Here is a 20,134-nt window from a genome sequence, read left to right as displayed (position 1 = left end):
TCTACAAACTTACTAACTATGTCTCCTATATTCTCATCCAAATTGTTCATATAAATGACAAACATTGGATTCAGCAACACTCCTTGTGACACACGCTGGTCACAGGACTCCAATCCGAACACAACTCTCTAAAACCAACTTCTGTCTCTTACTATCTAGCCAATTTTATATCCAATTGGCCAGCGCTCTCAGCATCCCATGTGATCTAACTTTACTAACCAGCCTACCACATGGAATCTTGTCGAAGGTCATAGAGAGTCATAGAGACCCACAGCACAGAGACTTGTCCTTTGGCCCAAACTGGTCCATGCCGACCAAAATATCCATCCACACCAGCCTCATCTGCATGCACTTAGCCCATATCCTTCCAATACTTTCCTATCCATGTATTTGTCCGAATGCCTGTTAAATGTTAATCTACCTGCTTCAACCACATCTAAATGCATCATCCATATGCTTACCACCCTCTGTGTAAAAATGTAGCCCCTCAGGTTTCCTTTTATTCTTTCTCCTCTAACTTTAAATTGACACCCTGTAGTCCTCGATTCCCCAAACTTAGGAGAACAATGGAATGCATTCACCCTATCCATGCCTCCCATGATCTTATACACCTCTATAACACCGTGTCTCTCCCCCCCCCCCCCCCCTCACCCCCCCCCCCCAGCCTCCTATTCTCTAAAGAGAAAAGTCCTAACTTGCCCATGCTCTCCCTATAACTCAGACCATTGAGTCCAGGCAACATCCTTGTAAATTTCTTCTGCACTCTTTCTAGTTTAATAACATCCTTCCAAAACTGAACACAATACTCCTGCAATATAACTTCTCAACATCTATTCTCAGTGTCCTGACTGATGAAGGCCAGTATGCCGCCTTCACTGCCCTGTCTACCTGTGACTCCACTTTCAGAGAACTGTGCACCTGAACTCCAAGGTCCCTCTGTTCCACTACACTCCTTAAGACCCTACCATTCACCATGAAACTCTTACCTTGATTGGACTTTCCAAAATGCAGGAGCTCACACTTATATATAGTAAACTCCATTTGCCATTTCTCAGCCCACTTCCCTAGCTGATCAAGGTCCTGCTACAATTTCTGATAACCTTCCTCACTGATCACGATACTGCCTATTTTAGTGTCCTGTCACCTAGTCACCCTTTATTTACGAGTGGACAGTACACTGGCTGTGGCTAGCCAGCTCGGAGTCAGTCCTCAACTGAAGAGATTCTTTCCCCCTGAACAGAGGAGATTCTAAATCCCCTGTTTGTTTGTAATTTGTATTGGTTAATAAAACAAATAGTTTACAATGAACAGCAGTTTACAAGAACAGCAATTTACAGGGGAAAGGGGTGGCGTAGCCGGACCCCCAAACCCCACCTTACAATCAGTTCACAGGGAAAAAGAGGACGATCCTCAAATCCCACCTGATCATATCAAAAAGGAAAGAGTAGGTGCAATCATATACAAACAGTCCAATAAACTGAACAATAAAACAGTGCATATGTCACAGACACCCCAAGAAACCCACCTGCCCCTCCCACCCTCCGGCCAATAAAAGGCAGCCCGCCCCTATGCCCCTTCCAGCTCTCGGTCCACCCCATGCCCCTTGCAGCTCTCAGCCCACCCTGACACACCTTCCGACACCTCTAGGACAGCCCATCCTGTTTCCCCAACCCCCAGGATGACAGCGATCAGGACGGCCTACCCACCTTCCAGCTTCTCTAACTATCCGTCCACGCCTTCTGGTCACCTCTAGGACAGTCCACCTCGGAACCTGCCTGGGTGACAGTGCTGAGGACCCTCTACCGGCCTTCTGGCTCTCGGTCTGCCCTTACATACCGTCTGGCTCTCCCCAACCTGGCGCACCATCCGGTCCATGGACTACACCTTCCGGCCAAGTCTAGGATAGCCCGATTCCACCTCTCTGGGACGACAAGCCTTCCAGATCTTGAACTGCCCCAATGCATCTTCTGGCTCTTGGCCGCTCCGACGCACTTTCTGGCCAAATCTAGGACACCCCATCTGGATTACCCCTTCTCAGGACAACAGAGCTCAGAACAGCCGACAAGCATCAGGGTGACCTACCCACATTCTGGTTCTCAGGACTGCCTACTCACCATCTGGTTCTCGGGGTGACAGCTTTTGGGACGACCTATGAGACGCACGGTTCACAATAAGGCCTGACAGAACCAGGGACACACAAGTCGGTGCAGGTGATAAACCCAACAAGCAACAAGAGAGTCAATTAGCAATAAAAACAAAGTCAAAGTCAATTACCAACAAACAGAGTCCCTTCTGGTACACAGAGTCCATTTCCAAAAACAGTTCTCTTCAGAATGCAGAATCCATTCCCAGGAACACAGTCCACTCCAGTATGCAAAGTCCACTCCTGAAGGCAGCAAGTGCACATCCCACAGCACATACACACACTGTTCAGTCTCCATAGAGGCCTGGTCTATCCACAGAGAACCAGGCCAACTCACCGGACAACAGTTCACTCACAGGGGATGGTCCACTCCAATAGGCAGAGTCCACTCCAGGATGCAGCAAATGCTCACCTCCCAGCACACACACACACACACACCTGATCAGTCTTTACAGAGGCCTAGTCTGCCCACAAAAGGACCAGGCCTACCCACAGAGGAACAGTTCATTTGGAAAGATGCATTATCTCACAGGGCATCAGTCCAAACATCCAAAAAGTGAAAATACATGCAAAAAGAAGGAACAGAGTGCAAGGGCTAAGCCCTGCCACAAAATTGCCATTGTCCTTTTTCTCAAGAAAAAAAGCACTGTAACCAGCCAGTGAAATAACAGTTACCCAATGAGAACTGAAATACACTTGATACACATTGGCTGATCTCCACAGTTCATTTAGAAATCAGTCCTCAAAAAAAAAGGAATATCAGTTAACAAACTGGCTTTTTAAATCAGCCAGTTAAGGAATCAGGTCTCCCCCAAAAACACAGAAACCAACAACAGCAGTAAACACTGGCTCAGTTGTCAACTGAGGAGACTCTTATCTCTTGTTTTTTTTTTAATTTTATTAATCAATACAGTTTACAAAAAAATAAACATTAACAGCTGTACACAGGGAAACAGAAATTTATAAGGGAGAGGAGTGGCAAAGCCAGGCCCCAACCCCTACCGTTCAACCAGTTTTGAGGGAAATGAGGACAAACCTCAAATCCCATTTTCAATCATCACAAAAGAAGCAGTAACAAATACATATAAGACAGTCCAATTAGATAAGAAACAGTGCATATAATACAGACCACCCCAGCAAGTCACCTGTCCCTCCCACATTTTGGTCACTCTGAGGTAGCCCACCCCTACACCCTTCTGGCTCTTGGTCCGGCTCATGCCTCTTCTTTTGGTTATATTGGTCAGCCAAGGCGTTCATGATTTCATAACAATCCCAATCAAGAGCCTCATAGTCAACGAAGGTCTTACTGAAGTCCATGCGAAATGCATCTACTGCTCTGCCTTTCTTGGTCGCTGTAGTCGTTGGGACCAGGTGGATCTTGTTGACTATGGTTCTTGATTGGCGATTGTTACCTGAGCCAATCATGAAAGCCTTGGCTGACTAGTTGACAACTGACTCTGAGCTAGATGGCCATAGCCAGTGTACTGTGCATTAGTAAAGGATGAATTGGTGATGGAATACCGGCCTCTGTGCAAAAAAAAAAGTTATAACTGAAGAGACTCTAATCATCTGGTTAAGGACAGACTGCAAGCTGCAAGTATATTGCCTACTAGAAATAAAGGGTGATCTGGTGACAGGACCCAGCCTCTGTGCAGTTATCTTAGTGGCAATGGGAGAAAACAGGATATTTCTAAAGAACATTTGCTTGCAACTATCATCTTGGAGTTGGGGGTAAGCATTTCTGGCATCATGTCTCTATTTGGAAAGCTTGATTCATTTGACCCTGCTATTGAAGACTGGACCCAGTATGTGGAAAGAAAGTGATGTGGTTTCCAAGCAAGTGACATAGTGGCAGATGAAACGCAATGATTAATCCTTTGACTGCGTGTGGACCCGCAGCATTTTTGGTTATAAGGGGCTTAACTTTCCCAGAGGCATCCTAAAACTTCCAAGAGTTGACAGAGTTGGTTAAGCATTATTATGAACCAAAACTTCCTCTATTGGTTTTATTTGGCATTTAGAGAACCTGGCAGTCTGTAATGGGATTTTTGATGGGGTTTTGATTACTGGCAAAAGCACGTGATTTTGGGTTATCCCTGAATGAGATGCTGAGAAACCATTTGGTATATGGGATCAATAACATAACAGTGCAGAAGTACCTAATAGTGGAAATCCAACTGGACTTCAAACAGGCACACCTTGTCATAAGAAAATACAGCGAGTGGAGCATGGAAACTACAGAGCATCCCAGTGGAAGTGAACACCCTTACCTGTCCGAGCTTGAGGAACATCACTTGTGTGTTGGCAATCGCAAAGCCTCACGCAAGGTATGTCCTGAGCAAATGGACCCAAGGCAGAACCCCACAACAAAGCCGGGCATTGGCCAAGTGGCTAAAGATTTCTTCAGGATCTGTGCTGGTGAGCCATTGGAGTGGTTGTTGGTATGCAGAGTCGAGACAGCAAAAGAGCCCTGCAAGGCCTTATTTGAATAGGAAAAGTCATAGGCCAATAACCAGGAGAGTACACATCATGGAAACTTCCCCTAAATGTGGGTTGGAACAATTAAATTGGTTAGTGACACCCAAAGCAGAGCCAATTAAAATCAAGGTTTGTTTAAATGGTTACCCAGTTCCCATGGAGGTCGATACTGGCGCTGCTATATCTGTTGTTGCAGAATCTGTCTTTAACAAGATTCACTTAGAACTCCAACCTTGAGGTTTGCGCAAGACCTCAGCCAGACTGAGAACATACACTGGGGAACCGTTTCAAATTAAGGGTACAACTTCATTTCCAGTCTCGTAAGAGAAGCAGTTGGTGCAGTTACCACTGATGGTAGTAAAAGGCCCAGGTCCAAGTGTTTGGCCAGAACTGGTTAAGAAAGATTCACCTAGATTAGCCCAACATTTTTTGTTTCGAAAATGGCTGCCTCATTGAAGTCCTAGTGAAATACCCAGGAGTTTTTCAAGAAGGGCTTGGGACTATCAAAGGGGCCAAATCCACTTTAATGTAGACGAGGACACAATTCCAAGATTTTGTGTGGTCTGCCCAGTGCCATTTGCCTTGTGGGCAAAAGTAGAGGTGGAAATAAGTGCATAGTTTTTAATTGTAGCCTTGCTGTAAATCTACAATAATGAGTAGAGTGGGTTCTTTCTTGGTTATATGTTTTATTGAGACCCGTCTTTTGATTAAATTTTAAAAATATAAGCCATAAGTATTAAGTTAGCCTGGAGCAGTGTTTATTTAGAACAATATGACGTGTTATATTCTGGGTCAGTAGATTGTGAAGGAACAAAGATGGCCTTTAATAGAGTGACGTGCTCTTCCTGTCAGTTGTGGGAGTTTAGGGAGAGTTTCCATGTTACTGAGGCAACACACCATTCAGATATTTCACTGCTGGTGGCAGACACATCTGTCTGTGCCTGGACAGTCCCTTATCACTATCAATCACTTGGAACCTGATGTACCCCATGTTACATTAGAGCCATTCTCGGTACCAGAAACTTGGCTGTTCGTGCTACATTCCCCTGAGAATCCATCACCCCCTACTTTTTCCAAAACCGCATACTTGCTTAGATTAGATTAGATTAGATTACTTACAGTGTGGAAACAGGCCCTTCGGCCCAACAAGTCCACACCGACCCGCCGAAGCGCAACCCACCCATGTACCCCTTACCTAACACTACGGGCAATTTAGCATGGCCAATTCACCTGACCTGCACATCTTTGGACTGTGGGAGGAAACCGGAGCACCCAGAGGAAACCCACGCAGACACGGGGAGAATGTGCAAGCTCCACACAGTCAGTCGCCTGAGGCGGGAATTGAACCCGGGTCTTTGGCACTGTGAGGCAATAGTGCTAACCACTGTGCCACCGTGCCGCCCAAAGTATGCTTGAGATGGGGGTAGTCACAGGATATTCCTGCACTACCTGCCTACCCCTCCTACCTTTCCTGGAGTTAACCCTTTTACGTGACTGTACCTGCTTTTCTCCATTCCTATAACTGCCATCTATCACATTCCCAGCTCCTGTAAATTACTTATTGCCTCTCATTGCCATTCTAACCGATCTATGCAATATGATATGATTCGCAACCAAAGACACTTCCTGCACACATAGTGTCATAGAGGTGTATAGCATGGAAACAGACTCTTTGGTCCAACTCGTCCATGTCGACCAGGTATCCTAATCTAATCTTGTCCCATGTAGCAGCACTTCGCGCAAAACCTTCCTATTCATATACCCATCCAGATGCCTTTTAAAGCTACAATTGTACCAGCCTCTATCACTTCCTCTGGCAGCTCATTCCATACGCGCACCACCCTCTGCATGAAAAAGTTATCCCGCTGGTCCCTTTTACATTTCGCAATTCCCACTCTAAAATTATGCCCTATAGTTCTGGAGTCCCCTACCTGAGGGAAAAGACTTTGCCTATTTATTCTAACCATGCCCCTCATGATTTTATAAACCTCTATAAAGGTCATCTATCAGCCTCCGACGCTCCAGGGAAAGCAGCCCCAGCCTATTCAGCATCTCCCTAAAGCTCAAATCCTCCAACTCTGGCAACATACTTGTTAATCTTTTCTGAACCCTTTCAAATTTCACAACATCTTTCCAATAGGAGAGAGACCAGAATTGCATGCAGTATTCCAAAAGCGGCCTAACCAATGTCCTGTACAGTTGCAACATGACCTCCCAACTCCTATACTCAATGTTCTGACCAATAAAGGAAAGCATACCAAACGCCTTCTTCAGTATCCTATCTACCTGCAAGTCTACTTTCAAGGAGCTATGAACCTGCACTCCAAGATCTCTTTGTTCAGCAACACTCCCTAGGACCTTACCATTAAGTGTATAAGTCCTGCTCTGATTTGCTTTTCCGAACAAAGAACAAGTTTCTGATACAGAGAATGGCTCTGTGTAATGAAGGATATATCGGGTTCAAAGCGGTTGATTGTGATAGGGGACTCTCCAGTCACAGGCACAGATAGACATTTCCGCAGCTGGCAGTGAATTATCAGAGTGGTGTGTTGCTTCCCTGATGCCAGGGTCAAGGATATCTCTGAGAGCGTGTAGAATATTCTCAAAGGGGAGAGGAACCAGCAGGAGGTCGTGGTACACATTGGACTTAATAACATAAGAAGGGAAAAGGATGAGGTTCTGAAGGGAGAATATAGAAAGATCAGCAGGAATTTAAAAAGGAGTTCCTCGTGGGTAGTAACATCTAGATTACTTCCAGTGCTACAAGCTAGTGCAGGTATAGGAGGATAGAGCAGATGAATGCGTGGCTGAGGAGCTGATGCAGGGGAGAAGGATTCACATTTTTAGATCATTGGAATCTCTTCTGTGGTGGAATTGACCTGTACAAGGAGTACAGATTGCACCTGAATTGGAAGGGTTACAGGGAGATTTGCTCGGAAGGACTTAAACTACTAAGATGGGGGCTGGGACACAGGGAAATAGGGAGGAAAGAGATCAATCTGAGACTGGTACAGTTGGGAAAAGGAGCAAGTCAAACAGTCAGATAGGAACAAAGCAGAGAACAAACTCGGACTGATAGATTAAACAGCATTTATTTCAAATGCAAGAGGCCGAACAGAGAACGCAGATGAACTCAGGGCATGGTTACAAACATGGGGCTGGGATATCATAGCAATTACAGAGACGCGGCTCAGGGTGGACAGGACTGGCAGCTTAGTGCTCCAGGATACAAATGCATTTGGGAAAGATAGAAAGTGGGGGGGGAGTTCAAACGAGGAGGGGGAGTAATGTTTTTAATAAGGGATTGCATTACAGCTGTACTTAGGGAGGATATTCCTGGAAATACATTCAGGGAAGTTATTTGGGTGGAACTGAGAAATAGGAAAGGGATGATCACCTTATTGGGATTGAATTATAGATCCCCCAGTGGTCAGAGGAAAATTGATTAACTAAACTTGTAAGATCTGTTATCTGTAAGAATAAAAGGGTGGTTATGGTAGGAGACTTTAACTTTACAAACATAGACTGGGACTGCCATAGAGTTAAGGGTTCAGATGTAAAGGAATTTGTTAAGTGCTGTTCAAGAATATTTTCTGTTTCAGTATGTGGATGCACCTACTAGAGGAGCTGCAAAACTTGACCAACTCATAGGAAATAAGGCAGGGCAGGTGACTGAGGTGTCAGTGGGGGAGCACTTTGAGGCCAGCAATCAGGGTTCTGTTTTAAAATAGTGATAGAAAAGGATAGACCAGATCTAAAAGTTGAAGTTCTATATTGGAGGAAGGCCGATTTTTGCCAGTATTAGGCAAGAATTTTCAAAAGTTGACTGCAGGCAAATGTTCGCAGGTAAATGGACAGCTGAAAAATGGGAAACCTTCAAATATGAGATAACGAGACTCCAGAGACAGTATATTCCTGTTAGGGTGAAAGGCAAGGCTGATATGTGTAGGGAATGCTAGATGAGTAGAGAAATTGAGATTTTGGTCAAGAAAAAGAATGAAGCATACGTCAGATGTAGACAGCAGAGTGCGAGTCAATCCTTAGAGTATAAGGGCAGTAGGAGTACTTTTAAGAGGGAAATCAGGAGGGCAAAAAAGTAGATATGAGATGGCTTTGGTAAATAGGGTTAAGTAGAATCCAAAGAGATTGTATAAATATATTAAGGACAAAAGGGTAACAAGGCAGAGAATTGACCCCTGCAGAGATCAGCAAGACAGCCTATGTGTGGAACCACAGGAGATGTGTCTAGGGAGATACTAAACGAGTATTTTGCATCAGTGTTTACTGTGGAGAAGGATATGGAAGGTGCAAAATGTGGGGAAATAGATGGTGACATCTTGAAAAATAAAGGTGGTGCTGGATGTCTTAAAACATATAAAAGTGGATAAATCCCCAGGACCTGATCAAATGTACCATAGAACTCTGTGAGAAACTAGGCAAGTGATTGCTGGGCTCCTTGTTGAGATATTTGTATCATCGATAGTCACCGCCGAGGTGCCGGAAGACTGGACATCGCCCAATGTGGTGTCACTATTTAAGAAAGGTGGTAAGAAAAAGTCAGGGAACTATAATCCAGTGAGCCTGACATTGGTGGTGGGCAAGTTGTTGGAGGGAATCCTGAGGGACAGGATTTACATGTAATTGAAAAGGCAAGGACTAATTTAGGATAGTTAACAGGGCTTTGTGTGTGGGAGATCATGCCTTACTACTTCAAAAAACTCAATCAAGTTTGTAACGAAGATGATTGATGAGGCAAGAGTGGTGGATGGGATTTATATGGACCTCAATAAGGCGTTCGACAATGTTCCTCATGGTAGACTGGTTAGCAATGTGAGATCTCATGGAATATAGGAAGAACTAGCCATTTGGATACAGAACTGGCTCAAAGGTATAAGACCGAGCGTGTTGTTGGAGGGTTGTTTTTCAGATTTGAGGCCTGTGACGGGTGGAGTGCCACAAGGATCGGTATTGGGTCCACTCCTTTGCGTCATTTATATAAATGATATGGATATGAGTTATGGTTAGTAAGTTTGCACATGACACCAAAATTAGAGGTATAGTAAACAGCAAAGAAGGTTCCTCAGAGTACAATGGGATCTTGATCAGATGGGCCAATGGGCTGAGGAGTGCAGATGGAGTTTGATTTAGATAAATGCGAGGTGCTGCATTTTGGAAAAGCAAATTAGATCAGGACTTATACACTTAATGTAAGGTCCTCGGGAGTGTTGCTGAACAAAGAGACCTTGGAGTGCAGGCTCATAGTTCCTTGAAAGTAGACTCGCAGGTCGATAGGATAATAAAGAAGACATTTGGTATGCTTTCACTTATTGGCCAGAGTATTGAGTACGGGAGTTGGGAGGTCATGTTGCAGTTGTACAGGACATTGGTTAGGCCACTTTTGGAATACTGTGTGCAATTCTGGTCTCCTTCATATCAGAAGGCTGTTGGGAAACTTGAGAAAGTTCAGAAAAGATTTACAAGGATATTGCTAGGGTTGGAGGATTTGAGCTGTAGCCGGACGCTGATTAGGCTGGGGCTGTTTTCCCTGGAACGATAGAGGCTGAGAGGGGTCCTTATAGAGGTTTGTAAAATCATGAGTGGCATGGATAGGATAATTAGACAAGGTATTTTCCCTGGGGTGGGTGAGTCCAGAACTAGAGGGCATTGATTTAGGGTGAGAGAGAAAAGATATGAAAGGGACACATGGGGAAACTTTTTCACACAGAGGGTGGTGCATGAATGGAATGAGCTGCCAGAGTAAGTGGTGGAGGCTGGTACAATTACAACATTTAAAAGGCATCTGGATGGGTATATGAATAAGAAGGGTTGAGAGGGATATGTGTCAAGTGCTGACAAATGGGACTCGATTGCGTTAGGATACATGGTCGGCATGGACGGGTTGGACCGAAGGGTCTGTTTCCATGCTGTACTTCTCTATGACTCTATTAGAGGACTGTATAATGAAAAAGATTTGTTTGCTTTGACATGTTTAAATCTCATTTTTTTGATAATGTAAATTGTCATGTGTGATCAATCAACATTAACATGTCAGTTATTCCAGGTGATCTTACTAGTCTTGTTTAGCTGTTGGATAATTAAAGATCATATTGTTTTAACTTTCAGTATTTTTAATTATGTGCTGAAATGGGAAGAGAACAATTTTAAAAATGAAGGATAGCCAAAACATTACCAGCCCTCCCATTTTTGACCTCCACCCCCAATGCCAACATCCCCTGCCAGTAAAATTTTCCTCTGGTAGCCCTTCCTTTCCAAGGTCCTTGTTTTTCAATTCATCACCTTTTATCCCAAAGCTTCCTGTTTTGATTTCTGCCCTGGTAATACCATGAAAAAGATAGCAATCACAGAATGTAATTTATGAGTATAACAGACTGTGTCTGTTTTTCTTTCTCAACCTCTCTGCAACTTTACCATATTGATCCATTAAACCTCCTATGACTCACCTTTGTTATTAAATTCAGTGAATTACTCTCAGTTAAGGGTCTGTTGCCAGAGTAGTTTCAGCATTAGTTTATGTGGCTGCTCCCACATTGTTACCTCCAGAATACCCCTCATGGTCTGATTCAGCTCTCTCAAATTTCTCATCTAGATTGTGGGGATAATTCTCCAATACGTGGATTAATCCTAACCCAGGGGAGAGTTCTGAGTAGTGGGAAATTGCAATTTTAAAGATCCGTGGAATGTCTACCTTGAAGACAGATACAACCTCATTGTATGAACTGCATTATTTGCACCTCCAACATACATGAATGATCTGATGCAGACCAGTGCGAAGTAATTTTAGCTTAACTGTTCAAAGTATGAATGGAAAGTGGAACTGGGATAAGTTGGGAACATGTTAATGAAGAGAAAGAGATACCACTGATGGAGGTAGAATAGTGAAAGGCTGTGACTCAATTCAATGAATCATCACTTTATGTACTGTTGGATGAAGATCAGGAAGAGGTGCAGTCTCTAAAAAATAACAAATGAACTGTTGTGACCAATTAGATCTAGCTGAGGAGGTCAGTAACAGTGTAAAGCTGCCCTTTCCTGAATCCAAAACAGGAAGCAGTTTAGTTACTTGACGAGGAAAGGAAAAGTGAACGTAATTAGAGTCATTTGCTTCTAATTTGGTCTTGTCAAGTGTTCTCCATTATATGACATTTCACAATATACAAATCTTCAGCAGCATCATTCATTCTCTTTTCCACTTTACATCACTGCTCACCCAATTGTCATGCAATATTGTTTCACCTAAGTCAGCTCAATCAATTCTCAGCAATATCCACAAATCCATGAAAATGCTTCACTGAGTGTACTGCATCAATCTGATATCTAGATGTATCACAGACACTCATAGGTCTATCATGCAACTTTTCAGGAGGAAAGAATCCAAAATACATATGAAGGGAGAAAACCGGGCATAGTCTTTTTAAAAAAAACTGAAGTAGGCCATTCTGCTCCCAGGAGGACCAGTTCCAAAAACGCACATCCCAGATGGCCTCCTTCTTCAAGGACCGCAATTTCCCCCCCGAAGCGGTCGACGATGCCCTCCACCGCATCTCTTCCACTTCCCGATCCTCCGCCCTTGAACCCCGCCCCTCCAACCGCCACCAGGACAGAACCCCACTGGTCCTCACCTACCACCCCACTAACCTCCATGTACAGCGCATCATCCGCCGCCATTTCCGCCACCTCCAAACGGACCCCACCACCAAGGATATATTTCCCTCCCCTCCCCTATCAGCATTCCGTAAAGACCACTCCCTCCGTGACTCCCTCGTCAGATCCACACCCCCCACCAACCCAACCTCCACTCCCGGCACCTTCCCCTGCAACCGCAGGAGGTGCAAGACTTGCGCCCACACCTCCCCCCTCACCTCCCTCCAAGGCCCCAAAGGAAACTTCCATATTCGCCACAGATTCACCTGTACCTCCACACATATCATCTATTGCATCCTTTGCACCCGATGTGGCCTCCTCTATATTGGGGAGACAGGCGGCCTACTTGCGGAGCGTTTCAGAGAACACCTCTGGGACACCCGGACCAACCAACCCAACCACCCTGTAGCTCAACATTTCAATTCCCCCTCCCACTCCACCAAGGATATGCAGGTCTTTGGACTCCTCCATCGTCAGACCACAGCGAAACGACGGTTGGAGGAAGAACGCCTCATCTTCCGGCTAGGAACCCTCCAACCACAAGGGATGAACTCGGATTTCACCAGTTTCCTCATTTCCCCTCCCCCCAGCCTGTCTCAGTCAAATCCATCAAATTCAGCACCGCCTTCCTAACCTGAAATCTTCTTCCCGACCTCTCCGCCCCCACCCCAGTCTGACCTATCACCCTCACCTTGACCTCTTTCCACCTATCACATTTCTGACGCCCCTCCCCCAAGTCCCTCCTCCCTATCTTTTATCTTAGCCTGCTGGACCAACTTCCCTCATTCCTGAAGAAGGGCTAATGCCCGAAACGTCGATTCTCCTGTTCCCTAGATGCTGCCTGACCTGTTGCGCTTTTCCAGCAACACATTTCCATCTCTGATCTCCAGCATCTGCAGACCTCACTTTCTCCATTCAGCCTATAAAGTCTGCCCTATCATTTGATACGATCATAGCTGACAGCACATTTCAATGTCTATTACCCATCATGCTCCCTTTGCAACATTACTGTTCAGAAATCTATCCACCCCCACCATACTCTACCAACTCTGAGGAGACCAAAGCTGCAAACAGTACTCCAGGTGTGAACTATACAACTGAGAAAAATCTCACTACTCACTACTCAAATCCTACTGGAATAAATGCTAACATTCAAATAACTTTCCTAATAGATAGCTACTACTACTTGTTAACCTTCAGTGACTTGCTCATAAGGACAACCAGGACACATTGTAAATCTGCACTCTAATCGTTTTGATTTAGGAAATACTCTGCAGACCTATTTCTCATACCAAATTAGATAACGTCCTTTTTTTTCCACATTATATTCTATCTGCCATATTCTTGCCCAATCACTAAACCTATCCAAATTTTCTTCACTACCCAAAATTCCAGCTTAAATTTGTAACATCTCCAAATTTGGAAGTTCTACATTTGTTCCCCACATCCACATTATTGATAATATGAACAGACTCCTAACACACTTATCCCTATTGTCTGTTTTCTGTTAGCCAACCATTAATCCATGTTAATACTTTCTATTCCAAATGCATTGATTATTCCAACAAGCCTTAGGGTGGTTCCAATCGGGATTTAGTAAAGGTTTTTTAAAAACGCAAATGTTCATCAAACACAATTTCCCATTCGCTAACCCATGCTGACTGCTCATTGAGGTTATTATTATTAGAGTGTCTGTATATCACATGCTTTGAAACAGATTCTAGCATTATCCTTACTACTGATGTAAGACTAACAGATTTGTAGTTCCTTGTTTTCACTCAATTCCCTCTGTAAATAGATGGGTGACAATTACTACCTTCTAATCTGTAGGACACAGTGTAGGATCTTAGACTATGAATTTTGGAAGATAATCATCAATGTATCAACTTTCCGCAAGGTAAAGGATGAAGTTGCCAAAGGGCTGCTCTCTCATGAGAGAGAAAGAGACAACTGGTGGTGGTTTAACCTGAGAGTCATTAAACTTCAGTGAAGGGAGTAGTTGAGAAGGAGGCTGAGAATATAACCTCTGCTGATGTTGGAATTGAATACATGGTGTTAGCATTACATTGTATCACAACCCAGCTGTCCAGCCAACTGAGCTAACCAGCTCCAGTGTAGATACTTCCACTATAATATGTGCTAACGTTAGTTGGGATCTGATCTGGTGAATGCCACGAGTTCACATAGCCAGAAGGTGTGAATAAGGACAGTAGTGAATAATCTGTGTCGGTGATCATAGACCTCTCTCGCCCTGCTCAGCTGAAGAAATGCTGAACATACGAAAATGTTGTGAGGTACTGCCAGTCAAAGTCTGTAATCCACTACTGTGGATGATGGGGATCAACTTAAGTATTTGTGGTTTCATGCAGTAAATCCTTCATAGAACTGAAATCAAGACACTGAAATCAGTGCAGCTACTGACAGTAGCCCTGCAAATACTGGGGCTGACATTTTAACATTTTCAAGAGCAGCTCTGGATTTCAGGTTGCTCTGCACAATCAGGCAGGAATAATGTGCTGCTGGTCTATAATGCTCAACAGGGTTGTCATGGGACTGATGTCTCCTCTGGCTCAAGCATCTAGAAGATACCCCGACTGTGAAATCATCATAATCTATTGAAATAGCAGACAGGATTGAAGGGCTGGCTGGCCTACTTATGCTCTTTTTTCCTACATTCCTGAGAAGGATGATGGTTAAAGTGGATATGAGAATGTTGACTTGATTTAAAATATTCCCAAGTGTCACACATTGCCCCCATCCTCTCTATTAATACATGATATCTTGCCTTACACTGCAATAATACAGCCTGCTCCTGTATAGCTGGATGTGGAGCAGTTTTTGGTGGGATTCTTACAACCTCTAATTCCCAAAGGTCCTTAGTTGCTTGAATCTTAGAAGGCAGAATAGGGATCAAAGTAACTTTGCTTTACCTTTGCTGAAGCAGTAGAGGTTTTACTGCACAGGAGCAATAGAGATAGGGAAAGAAAATCTTTGCAGTTAAAATGTGAGGACATGAACTTCCATTAAAATATATTATTTAGTCCCATTCTTTCTTATCTTACCAAAAAATGCATTAAAATTTGTATCCCATTCCAATTTCTTAATTTTTGCCTGCTAAGTATGAAATTAAGTTGTCACTTGCCAGTTGATGAATTTTCAGGAATAAAATGACAGACAAACAGATGGACATGCAATGCTTGGATATAGGATGGTTTTCTGTCAGTGATGGTGATGGGATGTGATGGAGAAAATGTCATTGGTGATAGAAAATGTGATGACTACTTTGGACCAGTGTGAGTGACTAAATGAACCTTCAAACTATTAGCCTCTGGCATTCTGAGCAGCAATATTGATAATGTGTCTGGTGCTGTCATCTTCATCTTAGTTCTAGCTCCTCTCCTTGCAAAGTTTGTCATGTTAAAAAAGTGTTCACTGCAATCTTTAAGACCATAATTTAAACTTAATCGTTTGTCCAAGCTTTTAGTTATCTCCATCAAATATCACATTCTTTGACTCACCATTAATTTTTCTATACTTCTGTGAAGTACCATGGGATTTTATTTTTGATTTAATGGTGCTACACAAATAAAAACTGTTGTTGTAGCTATATGTTGTTTTACACAGCAAATTCATCCTAATGCTCCATTGCATTTCATTCAAGGATGTTAACTAATTGACTATGAAACTGGAATCCATTTAATTTTTATAATTCCACATAACAATATAATGGTTATATCACAGAAAATGGTTTTAAAGCACAAGAGGAGATCATTCAGGCTGTTAAGTTATCAGTTTGTACAGTCAAACCAGAGATTTCTGGTTTTAGATCTTACCCCAAATTATCAACAAACAGATCTTCATTGTTATGCATAGTCTTGTGAATGACAATTAACCTGAATTTGCAGCAGCCTCTCTCTCACTTTATTAAAATACTAACATGCACTAACTGAATTACTGTCATTGGAAATAGATTGTTGTGCAATAACATAATTAAAATTGTTGAACAATTTCTTTGTGAGGTATGTAATATCATTGCTGACATATTACCTGTTGCATTTGGAGGACACTTATTATAAACCAGCTCCCCAGCTACAGTCCTCTTCCAGGTCATTGCCATGATGTAGTCATCCCTACACATTTCATGGGGAGCTACACAAAAAGCAAAATTAGTAACATCAGTTAGTATTAGTGAAAGGATAAGGTATTGCAAAGGATATTAGAGTAAAGTCTCACCTGTTTAATCTCAATTCTTAAAGTGATAAGCATGGATTAGTTTCAGAATACCTTGCTTGACTGTAATAATCTAAATTTAGTAATGAAACTGTTATGGACCAGACTAAATCCTCTCAAAATATATGAAGAAGGTAGCCGAGAACCTAACCTTTTCACTTTTAGGTAAGTCTCAGACTTTACATTCCAGATGCAATTCGATAGGTCAAACTACCAGTCTTGAAACAAAACACACTTTATTCATACACTATAGTTAAAATAAAACAAAAGAAAGGATTGGAATAACTGAACTCTACTGGAAACTTAACAGAATAATAGATTATTTAACTACTAAACAGTAGTTGTTCCAATATAACAACATCCCATATAACACAATCTTGGTAAAGGCAAATTCAGTAAAACAGATTGCCTTACACCGCAATTCTAGCAGCAGGAAGAGAATCCCCAGCTTTTAGCTGCAACAGGGAGAGGAAAACAGCTTCTATAACCAACTTCAAGACCCCAGCAACAATTGCTACTGAAGGCTAAAACTAAAAAAAACTCCAAGTTCTGTGGGATCTTAACCCCATCCATTCAGACTGCTTCTATTGTTTCAAAGAAAAACTATTGGTTAAAAAAAACAAGGCTTCACAAGCTATTTACTTTGTTAGATTTTGAGCAGACTATTTGTCACTTCTGTCTCAAACTTTCTTCACAGAGAAAGGACCCAAATACATCACTTAAAGCCATAATATTGTCACAAATGAGAGTCGAAGTTCACATCATTATTTTCCTATTCATTCTGTAAACTAATTAACTGTCTGTCTAATGACAACAGTCATGTTTAACACAGTGCTTAATTATTGTGAAAAAAGCCTAATATGTGCCTTTACACTGGTTAAAAATAAAGGTCTATGTATTACAGATGTCAAAATACGTAGGAATGCACCTAACACATTGGTTAAATACTCCCCTGTTAATTTAGTCAAGAATTAATTTATTTAAATTAACTTGTTTAACACTAGCTTTTCAAATGACTGATTCATTTAAATGACAGTTAATTCCAAAAGGTTTTGCTATCAGCAAGGTTAAACTGACTGGCTTGTAGTTGTTGAATATATCCTTGCACCCTTTTTTCAAACAGGAATATGATATTGAACAATGATTACATTGCACAGTTTTATGCCACTCCAAGCAAACAAGATGCTTGACGTCGCTGAAACAACTCAACGATACAAACCAAGAATGTACACGAGCTGGTATGTGATTATAGGAAAAACGCCAGTTGCTATCCAATGAATACTTCTTGACAATGTGCTTGTTGGAAAATCAGATAAGAACGGGATCAAACTTCATCACATCCATGATTAATCAATTTGCAATCCAGGACATTTTAGGGAAGACATAAAACATAGAAAATAGGAGGAATAGGCCATTTAGCCCTTTAAGCCTGCTCCACCATTCATTATGGTCACAGATAATCAGCCAACTCAATAGCTTGTTCTTGCGTTTGCTTGTTATCCTTTGATTCCTCTATCCCCAAGTGCAATATCCAATTCCTTCTCGAAATCATGCAATGTTTTGGAATCAACTGCTTTTGTAGTAATGAATTCCACAGGTTGTCCATTCTCTGGGTAAAGAAATTTCTCCTAAACTCAGTCTTGGAACATGGAACACAAAACAGTACAGGCCCTCTGGCCCACGATGTTGTGCCAAGCATTTATCTTAATCTAAGATCAGGAGAAAGTGAGGACTGCAGATGCTGGAGATCAGAGTCAAATAGTGTGGTGCTGGAAAAGCACAGCCGGTCAGGCAGCATCTGAGGAGCAGGAGAGGTCCATGCACCAACCACTCTCTATGTAAAAAACCTACCTCTGACATCTCCCCTAAACCTTCTTCCAATCACATTAAAATTATGACCCCTCGTGACAGCCATTTCTGCTCTGGGGAAAAGTCTCTGACTACCTACTCTATCTATGCCTCTCATTACTTTGTACACCTCTATCAAGTCACCTCTCTTCCGTCTCTCCAGTGTGAAAAGCCCTAACTCACTCAACCTCTCTTCATAAGACAAGCCCGCCGATCTAGGCAGCATTCTGGTACATCTTCTCTGCACCTTCTCTAAAGCATCTACATCCTTCCGAACAGAACTGGACACAATATTCCAAATGTGGTCTAACCAGAATTTATAGAGCTGCAGTAAAACCTCACGGCTCTTAAATTCAATCCCCCAGAACACCATAACAACCCTATCAACTTTGGTGGCAACTTGGAGGGATCTATGTATGTGGACCGCAAGGTCCTGCTGTTCCTCCACAATGCCAAGAATCCTGTCTTTAATCATGTACTCAGCATTCAAATTCAATCTTCTAAAATGAATCCAGGTTGAACTCCATCTGCCACTTTTCAGCCCAGCTCTGCATCCTGTCAATATCTTGTTGTAGCCTGCAGCAGACCTCAACACTATCTACAACACCAACAACCTTTGTGTCATTGGCAAACTTACCAACCCACCCTTCCACTTCTTCATCCAAGTTATTTATAGAAACTACAAAGAGCACAGGCCCAAGAACAGATCCCAGCAGGACACCACTGGTTACTGACCTCTATGCAGAATAATTCCCATCCACTACAACTCGCTGTCTTCTTTCAGCCAGCCAATTCTGTAACCAGACAGCCACATTTCCCTGTATCCCATATCTCCTAACTTTCTGAATGAGCCTACCACAGGAACCTTATCAAATACCTTACTGAAATCCATATACACCACATCCACTGCTTGACCTTTGTCAAATTGTTTTGTCACATCCTCAAAGAGGTCAAGGCTTGTGAGGCATGACCTACCACTCACAAAGCCATGCTGACTCACTTTAATCAAACTATGTTTTTCCAAATAGTCATAAATACTATCTCTCAGAATCCTTTCCAATACCTTGCTTACAAAACGTCTATTCTCCTGCTCCTCTGACTCCCAAAACGTCGATTCTTCTGCTCCTGGGATGCTGCCTGACCTGTTGTGCTTTTCCAGCATCATACTCTCAACTCTGATCTCCAGCATCTGCAGTCCTCACTTTCTCCTAGTACCTTGCTTACCACTGACGTAAGACTGACTGGTCTGTAATTCCCAGGGATTTCCCTATTCCCTTTCTTGAACAGAGAAATAACATTTGCCTCCCTCCAAGCCCTAAGTTCAAAATTGTTAATTCTGTAACCTTAGATAGTGACTGCCGGTTCTGGGATCAACATAAGGAAAATTTTCCTGCATCCATCCTGTCTAGTCCTGTTAGAATTTTGTAGATTTCTATGTGGGCAGGTGGCCAGTAGCTGAAATGGCTGTAAAACTGATTAAGAGTTACAGTCAAGCATAGTGAGAGACTTTGTTAAACTAGTTTAAACTCTGACCTAGATTAAAACTGTAGCCAGGACATGTAGCGACTTGACCTTTAAGCTGTGATACGAGTGTGGTGCTGGAAAAGCACAGCCGGTCAGGCAGCATCCGAGGAGCAGGAGAATCAATGTTTCGGGCATAAGCCCTTCATCAGGATGAGGATTCCAATTGAAGGGCTTATGACTGAAACGTCAATTCTCCTGCTCTTCGGATGCTGCCTGACTGGCTGAGCTTTTCCAGCACCACATTCTTGA

General features: G+C 42.8%; 1 protein-coding gene across 7 annotated transcripts in view; it reads right to left on the bottom strand.

Moving 5' to 3' along the window:
* The window catches only part of adgrb2 (adhesion G protein-coupled receptor B2), an 805,995-nt gene that overhangs the window by 371,745 nt on the left and 414,116 nt on the right, over window positions 1–20,134 (bottom strand). For all 7 annotated transcript variants that reach the window (XM_043717943.2, XM_087976927.1, XM_087976929.1 and 4 more), the window contains one exon: window positions 16,331–16,432. In XM_043717943.2, coding sequence (XP_043573878.1) covers window positions 16,331–16,432 — 102 coding nt within the window. The remainder of the gene's footprint in view (window positions 1–16,330; window positions 16,433–20,134) is intronic.

Source organism: Chiloscyllium plagiosum, unplaced genomic scaffold (assembly GCF_037043375.1).
Source record: "Chiloscyllium plagiosum isolate Xiang-an unplaced genomic scaffold, Cpla_swu_hap1 HiC_scaffold_30, whole genome shotgun sequence".
Taxonomy (NCBI): Eukaryota; Metazoa; Chordata; class Chondrichthyes; order Orectolobiformes; family Hemiscylliidae; genus Chiloscyllium; species Chiloscyllium plagiosum.
This window is presented reverse-complemented; position numbering and strand designations above follow the sequence as displayed.